The 14453-nt window shown below is 43.0% G+C and overlaps 1 protein-coding gene across 3 annotated transcripts in view; it reads left to right on the plus strand.

Moving 5' to 3' along the window:
- Positions 1–14453, plus strand: part of PCSK5 (proprotein convertase subtilisin/kexin type 5) — a gene marked incomplete at its 3' end in the record, with an annotated part of 433646 nt that overhangs the window by 409900 nt on the left and 9293 nt on the right. For all 3 annotated transcript variants that reach the window (XM_080668429.1, XM_080668430.1, XM_080668431.1), the window contains 4 exons: positions 618–860; positions 3762–3992; positions 7683–7860; positions 12107–12324. In XM_080668429.1, coding sequence (XP_080524555.1) covers positions 618–860; positions 3762–3992; positions 7683–7860; positions 12107–12324 — 870 coding nt within the window. The remainder of the gene's footprint in view (positions 1–617; positions 861–3761; positions 3993–7682; positions 7861–12106; positions 12325–14453) is intronic.

Here is a 14453-nt window from a genome sequence, read left to right on the forward strand (position 1 = left end):
ATTCTGGATAGGAATTGTTTTCTCTGGAATTATCTTCCAAGAAATGCCGATTTCCTCTCCAGAACAAGACAGGCTCGTTTAATTGGTGCTATCCTATCCGAAGTGTTTTCCAGAATTTCCTTCCCCCTGAAATAAGAGAACGAACACAAACCCACAATGCATTCTTCATACTGACTAGCCATGTATATTTCATTAGTCTACCCCTATCAGTGAGTGAAAAATTACCTCATCCAAGAGTTCCTATACTGCTTTGTGCACAAAATAAAGCCTGAGGTGCCGGGTACAGCTTGGAAAATTGTAATGCTTTCTGGGCTTTTGGAACAGCACCTCCAGCGTCTCAGCCATCACATATATGCCACAGCATTACAATTTTTTGCACCTCCAAGGGGCAGATCATTTCAGGTTAGAAACCCAGCACCATCTAAACAGGTCTCCATATGTGGTCTCCAATCCAAAGGCAAGGCTTTGGGGGCATGGATGATGTGCCCTGGCTGGGTGGAGATGGGGCAAGTGTACACTCAGGTCAAATGAGGCAAAGTGGTGGAGGATGGGCCACTGTGGAAGGAATTCCTTTCTCCTGTCTCCCCTGGGAATAACTGCTGTTTCCCTACCCCCAGAGTGCATGCCTGCCTTCTTCCTACACGAGGATATGTGCCATCAGTCCTGTCCCCAGCAGTTCTACAAGGACGAAGACGCCCACCAATGCTTCCCCTGCCACAAAGACTGTCTGGAGTGCAGCGGCCCCTCAGCAGACAACTGCGACCTCTGTGCTAAGTACTACTCCGTTCTCTATGATGGGCAGTGCATGGACAAGTGTCCAGCAGGAACTTACTATGAAAGAAAGACTAATGACTGCAAAGGTAAAGACTTCGGGGTACATGACCAAGTGATGAATCCCAGGGAACCTGATGGGATAATGGGATTCGGCCAAGACCAAGTAGGATGTGGGATTTGCACAGTTCCAGGCTCAAAACTGTTGTCCCACCCATTTCCCTCATATTTTGAATCTGCTCTAATTTATTTTTTAGATGAATCACTCATTAGCTTTGATCATATAACTTTTATCAGCAAGGAATAATGTTGACCCTCCACAACAGTGGCTGATCTAAAAGGATTCTCACATAAGCATTTAAAAGAGATAATGAGCCCTCAAAAGTCACCCAAATGGGAGATTTTTCTTAAAAGTTTAAGCCATTAAGAGTTTATAGCAGCATAAGGAGAGCTGGGCCATAGAGGATTTTCTCAGTGCCTCTTGTCTCCCTTCATCATTTGCCTCCCTAAAGCTACCAGTTCCTCCTGCCCTGGGTCCTCTAATTCATGTCCCACTGGACACTTCAATCCCTACATGCTCAAGAAAGAGTTGACTAATAGTCTTACTTATGCCCTCTTATGTTTTAACTGGGCGTGAATTCTTTGCCCCTTACTAGTTTTCAGGGAACAGTTTTTAATAAATTGCCCATTACTAGGGGAATTCTCAAGCAAGTGAGAGGCATTCTGGGGAAAGGAACTTTTCTCTTTTTCCCCCATTTTATTAAGGTGTAATTGACATATAATATTATGTAAGTTTAAGATGTACAACATGATGATTTGATATACAGATGTGTTGAGAAATGATGACCACATAAGGTCAGTTAGCACATCTATCGCCCATGTAGTTACTTTTTTTTTTTTTTTTTTTTTTGGTAACAACATTTAAGATCTACTCTCTTTGAAACTTTCAAGTGTACAATATAGTATTGTTAACTAGAGTTGCAGGATTCACTCCAACTAGGCAGACAGCGGTAATTTCGCCCCCAGTGTTGCCTCCAAGCAAACACAAGATAGACAGATATCCAGAGGCAGGCCCTGGAAACCCCGTGAGAGCCTCAGGGTGAACTCACATGGCAGAAGCAACCTTGGGCCACTCACATCCAAGAACGTACCCAGGGAATAGCTCTTTGTAAGACATAAAGATATACGGTACTTACTCCTAAAGGCTTTCTGCTCTAGCCTTGTGATCGGGATAAACTCTTTTGTGTGTCATGTACATTCTTTAGTGTCAAGGTCCCACCCAGCTACTTGTGGAAAAACATGGACTTGAAGATGGGCGGCTGTGCCTGTATAGCAGAAGGGGAGAGAGGAAGGGAGCCTGAGGAGTTGGGGGTCAGCTCCCACGAGAAGTATAGAGACTCAGCCAAAGGCCTGCAGTGCCATCTTGCTTGTACTGGGGCAGGAACTGGGGATCCACTTCTGGCCTTTCTCTGGTGCTCAACAATAAAAGTAATTTGCCATATAGAGAACCTAACAGGCCTCAGAGTATTTACTGTACTTAATTTACCTGATTTAATTTTCTCATTGAGAAGGGCCCCTGGTCCTCATCCCCGTTTGCCCACTGGTATCAACTGGAGAGCTTTTAAAAAGTACAGATACCAAAAAAAAAAAAAAAAAAAAAAAAAAAAAAAAAAAAAAGGACAGATACCTGGGCTCATTCAGACCAGCTCCACTGTTGGAAACTGACTTGAGGTCTTTCCCTGCCATGCTATTGCACCTTACACCAGCATTAGAGGGAAGCTGGCATTAGAAGTGACCACCTGACTTTCCAGAGAGAGAAACAAGGACCTGACCTGAAACTTAAGATTTAAGTAGGTATAGAGAAGCATCTGTAACCAAGCAATCTCCAAGCAGGATCTCCTCTGAGGAACATAAGGACTTGGGATCCATTCTGATCACCTCAAATTATCCCCTATGAGATAGCACAGACACCTTTGAAATCCCATACCTTTTCTGAGGCACTGGGGCAGAAAGAGCAAGAGATCTTGTAAAGGTCCTGGGTTAAACTCCTGACCCTGCTCTTTTCCAGCCAGGTGACTTAGCACCTCCAGCCTCAATTTCCTGATACAGATAAAATGAGATGGCGATAATCACAATAATAATACTATGTGTCTATTAAACAGTGAGTGCTGATTGGGGGCCTCCTATGTGCCATGTGCTCTTCAGGCCTGTGGAACAGCAGGGAACAATACTGACAGAGTCCTGCCTTCTGGAGCTTACATTCTATTGGTGAAGGCAGACTCTAAAGAAGATAGTCAAAAGGAAAAATAAGGCAGAGAAGGGAGATAGGAAGTTGGGCAGAATGGAGCTGAAATTAGAGAAAGGGGGGCCTGGAAGGTACCACTGATAAATGGAGGGAGCAAACCACGCATATACCTGGGAGATGAGAATTCTAGGCAGAGGAAACCACACTGCTAAAACCGCGAGGTGGGAGTATGTTGTTCTTAAAATATCTAACAAATATTTACCGAGTGCCTGTTATATGCCAGGCCCTCCTAGGCATTGTGCATTCATAAATGAATATAAAAGAGACCTTTTTACTCAACAGGTAATGATAATATATACCAATGCTAGTGACAAGCTCAAGGTATTTGGGGAGGTCATTGGAGGACCACAGAATAGGAATTATGATGGTGACCATTCTGCTGCAGAATTGCCTCTTATTTCGTTGCAGTTTGGGTAATTATAGTGAGTCTTACTAATATTTCTGAGGTGGCTGTTGCAGGAAGGGCAGAATTATTACAGAGAATATGAAACAGCAACAAGAATGCTCCACCCAGAGCTCAAGAGCAGTACCCAACTCATGACTCCACACTGTTGGCACAGAGCCCTAGAAATCTCTGGAAGAAACGAGGAAGGCATGTGAATAACCTTTCCAGGGGGAACTTATTTCTTACTGGGGCACCCTGGCCACTCTCACTCTCTGTCTGCTGCCCTCACCCTGCCCACAGATTGCCCCAGGTCCTGCCAGACCTGCTCATCACCTGGGACCTGCACGACCTGTCTGGAAGGCCTGAGGCTGAACAGCCATGGGGACTGCGTGCCTCACAAGGAATGTGCCCCCTCCGAGTACTGGGATGAGGAGGCTCTGGGCTGCAAGCCCTGTCACACCAAGTGCTTCCGCTGCACGGGGCCCTCTGAGGACCAGTGCCACACCTGCCCGAGGGACAACCTCCTTCTCAGTGAGTCACTTTTCTCTGAGGCGGGCTCTGTCTTTCCCTCCATCTGGGAAACTACCTTTCATAATGCCTGGTGCCCAGTAGATATTGGTGTCTTTCTTCTTAATTTTTTACTTTGTGTCTGCAAATGTTTCAGACCCACAGAAAAGATGGAAAAGTGAGAATAGTACATGGCACACCACACATATGCCCTTTACCTCTTCTTTTGTTAATCTTTTACCCCATTTGCTTTATCAGTCTTGTTCTTGTTCCCTCTCTCTCTCTCTGTGCATAAGTATACATAATTCACAACAAATCTTTTCTGAACCATTTGAGGATGTTTCTTCCATCATGGCCCCTTTCCCACAAATACTTTAGTATGCATTTACTTCCTAAGACTAGGAATGCTTTCTTACATGACCACAGTGCAGTTGTCAACACTAGTGAATTTAGCACTGATACCATACTTTAATATCCCATCCATATTTATAATTGTGTCAAATCCCCTTTAGAACAGGGTCCAGTCCACAGTCATGGCATTTAGATGCCATGTCTCTTTAGCCTCCTTTTTTTTAAAAAATACATCTTGATTGATTTCAGAAAGGAAGGGAGAGAGAGAGAGAGAGAGAAACATCAATGATGAGAGAGAATCATTGATTGGCTGTCTCCTGCAGGCCCCCTCCTGGGGATCGAGCCCACAACTCTCTAGCATGTGCCCCTGACCGGAATCAAACCCCAGACCCTTCAGTCTGCAGGCCGACCCTCTATCCACTGAGCCAAACTGGCTAGGCCTAACCTCCTTTAATTTGACACATTTCCACATACTCTTTTTCTTTTATAATGTTGACATTTTAGAAGAACACAGTCCTAACCTCCATTGGGGTTTGTGTGACATTTCCCCAGGATTAGATGGAGATTATGCATTCTCAGCAGGAACACTACATAGCTGTTGTGTCCTTCTGGAGACACATGACCTTCACCTACCTGCCCATCTACAGTGATGTTATCCTGTTCAGGGTGCTGTCTAATTTCTCCACTTTGTAGTTACTATTTTCCCTTGTGATTAAAAAGCAGTCTGTGAAGAGACATTTTATGATATTCATCACCTCATCCAAATTTCCCCTTGATTTGGCATCTGTTGATTAATACATCTTCTTAAACAAAGTATGCCCCAGTCTGGGGCTGGCCACCTCCAGCAGGTCACCTGTGAAGGTTATTGCTAATGTGAGGCAATGTCCTCAGGTTTCCAGGGATACCATGATTGGGCTTAACACAGGTATGGGAGAAAGAAAACGAAACAAAGCCCCAGTGAAGTGAAAAAAGCAATGAAGGTGTGTGGGAAAGAGAAGAAAGAGGCAAGTATGCTGAAGACTGGGAAAATGTTAAAGAGTTCCTCAACCCAGCAGAGCATACCTGAGAAACAAGACACTCAGAGTAGAAATAGGTAACAATTTCTCCTCTTCCTGTTGAGATGTCATTCCAAGGGCACCATTCCCCTGGAAGCTTTCCTCATATCATTCCTGATCAACTCCCAATAGAAGGCTCTCTAAGACATCAGTCTTCTCCATCCATCCATGTTAGTGCCACTTACACAAATCTCAGTGACCTTTCTTCCCAACCGTTACTGCTTCATGCGAACATTCCAGATCTTTCTATCATCCAAACACCAGGACCTTCTTTTCTAATTATCCCCAACTTAGAGTGCTCCTGGTGACCACCTCAGGTACTTTCACACAGACAGGAAGATGTCTTATCATTACAAGGTGATCTTCTCTTAAACTAGGAATATGAACCGGACTAGAACGGAGACTTCAGCACTAAGGTGTAACACAGCACACACTGTGTGAGCCTCTACACAGTCCCCCAAGGGCTGGGCACAGAATGTGCTCAGGCCTGATCTTCTCATATCCTCCCACTCCGTCCCTCACCACTACCCTCTCGAAGGTCCAGCTAGGAATAAACTAGATAATTCCTCCAGAGGTTGTGGTAGACTGAACAATACTAAACCCCCTAGAAACAATATTAGCACCCTAAAAATGTCCATGTCCTAATCCCCAGACCTGGAAATATGTACTTAACATGGCAAAAGGGATTTTTTGCAGATGTAATTGAATTAATAGTTTTGATTTAGGAGGATTATCCTGGATTATCACAAGGGTCCTTATAAGAGGGAGGCAGGATGATCAACATTAGTAGTTCAAGGCTATGAGATGTCAGAGCAGAGGAACAGAGAGGGAGAGAAGATTCTATGTTGTGACTGTGAAGATAGAGGAGGAGGCCACAAGCCAAGGAGTACAGGCAGACTCTAGAAGCTGGAAAAGACAAAGAAACAGATTCTCCCCCCAGAGCCTCTACAAGGTTAATAGCCCCCTGGACCCATTTTAGACATCTCACCTCCAGAACTATAAGATAATACAGTTGTACTGTTTTTAGCTGCTAAGTGTATGGTAATATGTTACTACAGCAATAGGAAACTAATACAGAGGTGTTTCATCTTTAAAGTATTAAGACTTCCCCATAATTAACCAGATATAGCAGCTGTTCAATGAACCAGTGCCAACATCCATCTTTAACAAAATAGCCACCAACAAACATTGAACGTTGACTGGGGATCTGGCCCTGTGTGTGGTGCTGGCAAATCAGACATGAATGGCATGGCCCTGCCTTCGAGTAGCTCAGAGAGTCTCCCAGTAGAGAGGCTGAGTCCACAGCAGCTCTAATATGATTCAGCTTTTCCACCAGTGCCTGTGCTTAATGCTGACTGTAGTTATGGAAACAAACTGGCTTATGGTCCGGTCTAAACTTTACCCGTGGCTAACTAAAAATGCAGGAGAGCCTGACTTCCATTCAGTGAGGGTAAGGTAAAGCTGGGGAAGCAGTTGCCTCTAAGAACTGTGTGCTAAACTGCAAAGCCAGCAAATCCCAGCTTTTTGCTTTCTAATTAAACCACCCTCAATTTCCACCCCTAAATGTTAATGAGGACGAAGAAAAGACAAGAATCAGCAGCTCCACTAGGGTTAGCGGAGGAAGGACTGGGGTGATGTGGGCCTAAACAACTCAACTCCAATTCATCTCTCTGTACAGAGCAGATTTAAGGTTTTAATTTAATTTTTAAATACATGGGCAAAACAGAGTCTCACTGCCAAGAGAACTTTGTGTCATGATGAAAATGCTTTATATCTGTGCTCATGCAACTGAGGAACTGAAGTTTTAATTTTATTTCATTTTAAATTCATTTAAATTTCAAGAGCAATAGAGTGTGTGGACAACACCGCAGAACAAAAGATAAAATCTGATATATAGGAGGTAACACATTCAAGGCTAGAAATAGAAAGTTGAGATTGTGGGAAGACATCATCACACTTTCTGCTTTCTTCAATGGAGCCCTGACTCACCCCTGCCTTAAATGGGCTCCCTCTCCTGGGAGACCCCCTCCATCCTCTAGCTCATTTTTACAGACTGGTTTCTGTCCTGCCCAACATGGTCAGTCCACTCTGACCTCTGTTTTCTCTCAACTCCTAATGACATTATGGTTGAATCTATTTCTTGGATATTCATCTTAGTTCCCAAGGATAGCCATCAGCCCACAGGGACATTGTCTCATTCTTTGTGCATCACCCCTCCACATGGTACAGAGTGGGGAGCAGAGAGAGGAGGTTTGGGAGATATGTGCCATACTTAATACCAAGACAGACTCTTTTCCTCCCTTGGCAGACACGACCTGTGTGCAGGACTGCCCTGAGGGCTACTACACTGATGAAGACAGCCACCGTTGTGACCCCTGCCACAGCTCTTGTAGGACATGTGAAGGGCGACACAGCACGCAGTGCCTCTCCTGCCCACCAGGCTGGTTCCAGCTGGGAAAGGAGTGCCTGCCCCAGTGCAGGGAAGGGTAAGTTGCTCAACCCACTTTTCCCTCATCTAATTCCATAAGCAATCCAGATCTCACTATTAGCAAACCCATTTTGCAGATGAGGAAGCGAGGTCTCAGAACACTTATATAACCAGATTGAAGTCTCACTGCCAGTAAGGGACAAAGATGAGAGAGTACAACCCAGGCCAAACAGTGTGCAAAGGATTTCTGCCAGTTCAGAGTAATGAAAAGGGAAACAGGAGAGGCAAGTGACCCAGTAAGAGAACACAAAGGGTCAGATTGTGAAATCAGACTCACATGCCAAACTTCACCAACAATTCAAAGGCTGCAAGTGATCAACCAGGAAGAGGTGACGCATTCTTCCCTTAGAGAAATTCAAGTCTATGAATGTAGGTTCTTTCTCTTCTGCATTTGGATTTGTTCTATCACATTTAATATGTGATGTCTAAGCAATGTATGTATAATGTTGCTTTCACAAAAGGAACAATTTTCAGTTAAATACCTCCATTTAATTCTCCACTAATTCTCTAACCTGCCATGCCCCCCTTAAACTCTCAAGTTACATGTTTAATTGCCATACACAACCTAAACACCTGGATGTATCCTTTTGAAAGCATTTCACAGGTAAGAACTCTCTATTACTTTTCTTTTTTTTAATCAAAAGGTCTTCTGACAAGCATATTTGGAAGAGGAATTGACTGGGTCATCTTTTTTTTTACCCCCAGGCATACCCACTAAAGAGAAAGATTGATTACAGGCCTGTTGCTAACTCTTCCTTTCCAAACCTAGAGCACTGAGAGTTTCCAGACCCAGATTGAAAAGCTGTAACCTTAACCTTTCCCCAAATGTTTTTGCCCAAATTGGCACATTTCTTCAGTTCTATAGCAATTGCTGTTTGTATGACTCATTTTAGTACTATACACTGCCTTGTGTTTTGATTTACCTCATTAACTTGCTCTTTCATTCAACACATGCTTAATGAAGAATACCTTATATGTATAAGATGAGTAAGGCAAAGACTTTGACCTTCAAGAGCTTATTCTTCTTACATATCTCTTCCCCCAAAAATGACAAGTTCCTGGAAGAAAAACACCTCTTCTTTTTCACACGTTACTACAACCCTCAGCACAGAGGCGCACACATTGCAGCCTTCAAAACACACCAGCCATACCAGATTGATGCTGAAAGGGCTCTGCCAGACGAGAGAGGGGTGGGACCTGCCTGCCTTGGCCCTTCCCCTTCATCCTAATAAGTGCCTGAAAAAAATCTGGACCCCATATAAAGAGTCTCCATCTTCCTCAAATCAAGTCATAAATATTCTTATGCACAAAAGGTGGTATAATTCTGTCATCTGAATAGATTGCAGACCATGGATTTAAGAAGACAATTGTTCCATATAGAATGTGAAGTTGTCCATTGGGAGACAGGCATGGGTTGCCATAAATCTCTTTAATGGAGAATAAACAGGGTATTAATGAGGTATAAGTGGAGATATTTAACTGAAATTGTTTCTCTTGTAAAATCAATGACCCACATGCATTGCATAAACTTCATGTTAAATCTGTTTGCCATGGAAAGGCAGGTATGTAATTCTCTGCCCCCTGTCTCAACACACACAATTATTTTAGTGTTTGACCTCAGAGCAGGATCTTGAAGGCCCCAGTAACCATTTGTACTTGTGCACAAGATCCTCCTCAAAGCTACAGGCTCAAGAGATTTCACAAACACCTTATGCAAAAGAGTCATCAAAGTAAGTAGTGGCCCTCTACTCTAAATGTGACCCAATAAACTCCCCACTGTCTTTCTTTTAGCGTTACCCTTTAATAATTTTCCCAGGGTTCCTACTGATTCTTTTCATCTTCATAACATTAGTGAAGAATGTCTGTAGGCTGCTTTAGAGTTTACATAGCATCTCCACTTTGTATCTTTACATTAGGATTTGATTTAGCAACTATTGTATTAGGTTGATATTATTCTCTCCATTTCACAGATGAGGGAAGCAAGTCTCAGAAAGGTTAAATGACTTACTCAAAGTCACAGAGCTACTAGTATATGGTGGAGTAAAAACTAAAAATCAGATCTTCTGGCTTCAATCCTGTGTATTCCTTCCATTCTGTATGGATTTTCACTTTGCCCTATTGCTTTCTCTTTTGAATCTATGTGATCTTTATCAACAATTCAGTTCATGGTTGATGCTTTCTTTTGTTAACCTCTCATCATCTTGTCTCTCAAATACCTCACACTTTCACTGAGTGACTCACTGTAATTGTTCTTCAGTAACTATTCTTCATCTAACTGTACAAGGTGAAACAATATTTGATTTGCCACAAGCTGGGCCACTGAGATACAAGTATACTCACTCAGATCAGTGACAGATGGCTAAGTAGAGGCAGATTCAGCAGTATCTAGCCATGGCGTTAGTTTTCAGCAAGTCAGTAGCACTGAAATAAACTTAAAAAACAAAAATAAAAAAACTATTGGACCCAGTGGCATTGCATCAGAGAAACCAAGGGTTGAACCTTTGGGTTTCTACGATCACTTCAGTGTGCAGATGCCCAGAGAGGCCAAGATGACTCAATGACCTCAAGAAGTTCATCTTTGACAGTGATTCCTTTTATCTCTTATACCTTATGTGAATTTTTTTTTAATTTACCTTCAAAGAATGCACTGCTTTTTATAGTGTTACTTAACAGGTAAGTTCAAATAACGTTGTCTTACTTTACTAGCTGTTTGACCTTAAGCTGTCTAAATTCTGAGCCTCACCCTAACCGATTTGGCTCAGTGGATAGAGCATCGACCTGCGGACTCAAGGGTCCCAGGTTCGATTCCAGTAAAGGACATGTACCTTGGTTGTGGGCACATTCCCAGTAGGGGGTTGTGCAGGAGGCAGCTGATTGATGTTTCTCTTTCATGGATGTTTCTAACTCTCTATCCCTCTCCCTTCCTCTCTGTAAAAACTCAATAAAATATATTTTAAAAATAAATTAATTAAATTAATGAAAAATAAATTCTGAGCCTCAGTTTTTACATATATAAAATAGAAATGAGGATTAACTATGAAATTCATAATTATCACTAATATACATTAATTACTTATAATGTGTCAGGCGCTGTTTTAACAAGTTTCTCAATAATAACTTGTTTAATTTTAGGTACTGACATTAGCCCCATATTACAGACCTGAGACACAGAGAAGTTGGGTGACTTGCCCAAGGTCACCCAGCTCAGGAGTGGTTTGGCTGGGCTTTGACCCCACGTAATCTTGTTCCAAAGGGCAAGCTCCTAACTGCCACACTCTAGTGTTTCATTTTTAGGTTCAATAAGGTGAAATATTAAGTTTATCAAATCCCTAGTGTACTATCAGGTATATAATAAAAACATAATGAACAGTGATTATTGTTACATTTGGTGTCCAAAAATCTTTTAAATAGAGGTTACATGTATTATTATAAAAACCATCAACATCATTTATGCCACTTCCTATTTCAAGATGTTTTTTATATTGAGAAATTAGAAGAACCATTCAGAGGTACATTTAAAATGTCTTCCATTCTCTGATCCCATTCAACACAACTTAAAGCTCAAATTTTCAAGTGCATAGGGATATATAGAAGGCAAAGGTAGTAAATAATTATTGTGGTGCTACTATCTTCTTCTATCTATATACTAGTATATAAAAGGGTAATATGCCAAGTGCCCCCTCAGGAGTTCGACCAGGAGAACGGGAATTTGATTGCTCGCTGTGATGTGTGCTGACAACCAGGGGGCAGTGCAGAACATGGCAGGTGACCCCAGTGGCGGCCGCAGGGCGCTGAGGAGGGATGGGGGAGGTGGGGAGGCGGGGAACCTGATCAGCCCTGATTGCTGGCCAGGCCTAGGGGCCCTACCCATGCACCAATTTCATGCACCGGGCCTCTAGTATGTGATAAGAACTAAGTCCTTTTATATGTGTTATCTAACAATTCTCACAAATAGCAGGGGAGAGGCTGTAATGCCTAATTTGCAGATAAGAAAACTGAGAATTATTAGATTTACTATCATAGCTAGTAATAATTCTAAAGAGAAAAAGGTAATTCACCCAGTTTATAAATTAAGCTTGTGTGGCTAACCATTTTTCCAAAGCTTAGAATTCAGTCTTTGCAAGAACATTTGGGAACTTGTTCCCCAGCATATGTCATCAGTTTGGCTCAAGTAAACTCATAGAAATTCTCAAAAAAAAAAAAAAAAAAAAGAATTTAATCTTTGCTTCCCTCCTTGGTTGCAGATATTATGCAGCAAACTCCACTGGACGGTGTGAGAGGTGCAACAAGAGCTGCAAGGCCTGCAGAGGCCCAAGGCCCACCGACTGCCTGTCTTGCGATACATTTTTCTTTCTGCTCCACTCCAAGGGAGAGTGTCAACGCACCTGCCCAGATCATTACTATGCAGACCAAAAGACACAGACCTGTGAGAGATGCCATCCGACTTGCCATGAATGCAAAGGTGAGGGTGTACCCATCATTTTGCACGTGTGAATGGAACAATACAAAGTTTCCCTTCCTGCTTAGCCCCTCTTGTTTCCCCACCACCTATGGTTGGTCCTCTTGCTTGACAACCTCATAACCAACCCTCCAGCATCAGCACCCTCTGTATTCTCTCAGCTTCTGCCTCTGCCCTCTGACCTGGGCTACTCCTGTACCACACCACTGCCTCTTCAGATTCTCCCATCCTTCAAGACCCAGATACACGTATTGTCTCCTCCAGGAAGCATTTTACACCAACTCTGTCTTCCTTCTCTACCTGTTGATCTTGGAATCTACCAAAGTTATTTTTATTACTTCAACAACTACTTAAGAAATCTGCCTCAAACTCTCCCAAGCTCCATTCCGAGTTTCCAGATACCTACTTATCTGTCCCAGAGATCCTTAAAATCAACATGTCCCAGAGCAAACACAACCTGAGTTTCCTCTGATATTGACTCTTTCTGTTAATGGACCCACTGTGCTCTCCACCCAGGTCATCCTGTACAATAGTACTGGAGTGACCTTTCTAAAATCCATATCTGCTCACTTTCCTCCATAGCCTGACACAGAAATGTGATCATGATGAATCCATGATAACTCTGAATAAAAAAGGGGCCACATCGTAAACCTAACTAACTCAGGGGAGTCCCTGCATGGAGGGCCTTAAAAACTCAGAGACCTAAAGTAACTACATACGATGATTTGAACTTAAGAATTCCTAACTAAAAGGGAGTCATAGCAGGGAGTCATGTCCTAGGCCAGTATCTTCCTTGACAAAGGTCAGTCTTTACCTTAAGGGAGCCTGTCCATTGTCTTTTTGATCTAAGACAGCATAACTTTGAAATGTCAGAGTACTCTTCTTTTCCAGACCCTTCAAGGCACAACTGCGTGCACCAGAGCACAAGACCACTGATACCTCACTATTATCTTGTTCCTGAATGTTTCCATGTGCTGTAAATGTTATTAATTATCCTGTACCCACCAATGTGAAAAAGTATTTCTTTATTTTGCCTTTTTATCAATCCCAGAGATTTCCCCACTTTACTTTCTCCCATCCCCTTAACCAGGCATCCTCAAACTACAGCCCACGGGCCACATGCGGCCCGCCGAGGACATTTATCCGGCCCACCGGGTGCCGCTACCTGTCCTGCTTAGCAGCCAACTCGTCCCGGGTCCGCAGTGCACATAGGAATTTGTTCATAGTTTTTTTTTTTTAATTATATTCCAGCCCTCCAGTGGTCTGAGGGACAGTGAACTGGCCCTCCTGTTTAAAAAGTTTGAGGACCCCTGCAACTATCACCAATGGATTTCATGTAACCCACCTAATATCTCCTCCTTTCATTCTAATGTATAAAATAAGCTACAAAACTGCTCCAGAGCATTTTCCCAACCTGTTGAGATTTTATGTCCCAGCAACTACCATCAATTTGACTCAAATAAACTCATAAAAATTCTCTACAGATTTGGACATTTCTTAGGTCCCTACCTCCTACAATATTTCAATTGATAGCTGGTAGGATACATTCCTGTCATCTTTTCTTTTTTATATTATGTTTGCTATTCTTAGCCCTTTTTCTATATAAATTTTATAATCAGCATTTCCTCTAGAAAGCCTTCCCTAACCACCTCCACTCTGTGTTCCTTTAGTACTCTGCATTCATTCATCTCTGTTTTTGTCCTGCACTATGGCCCAGACAATGTCCAGACAACTGTGAACAAGACAGACAAGGTCCCTGAAGCGCAGAGCACCTATTTTGTAACCGTTTACTTATTCTTTGTCCCTCACTGTAAACCGAGGTCCGAAAAGGCACAAATTAATGTCTTACCTTTGTATCTCTAGCACTGAGCACTGTCACATGGGCAGGCGGAGGCGGAGGGTTGCATCAGCTCCTCAGCAGATGGTGGCAGCTCCAGGAAGGGCAGTCATACCTGCTGGGGTCCTGTGGGGACATGAGTGAGCTCTAGCCAGTGCAGCAGCCTGGGGCCCCTGCAGAGCCCGGCGCCAACTCAAAGCCCCACTATGGCAGCAGCTGCCATAGTCCTTGACCCGTCTCGGACAGTGGAGTTCTGCCCTATGTATGGTCTTCACCTTACGCCCATCACAAAGAT

This window comes from Plecotus auritus, assembly GCF_963455305.1.
Source record: "Plecotus auritus genome assembly, chromosome: 5".
Classification (NCBI taxonomy): Eukaryota; Metazoa; Chordata; class Mammalia; order Chiroptera; family Vespertilionidae; genus Plecotus; species Plecotus auritus.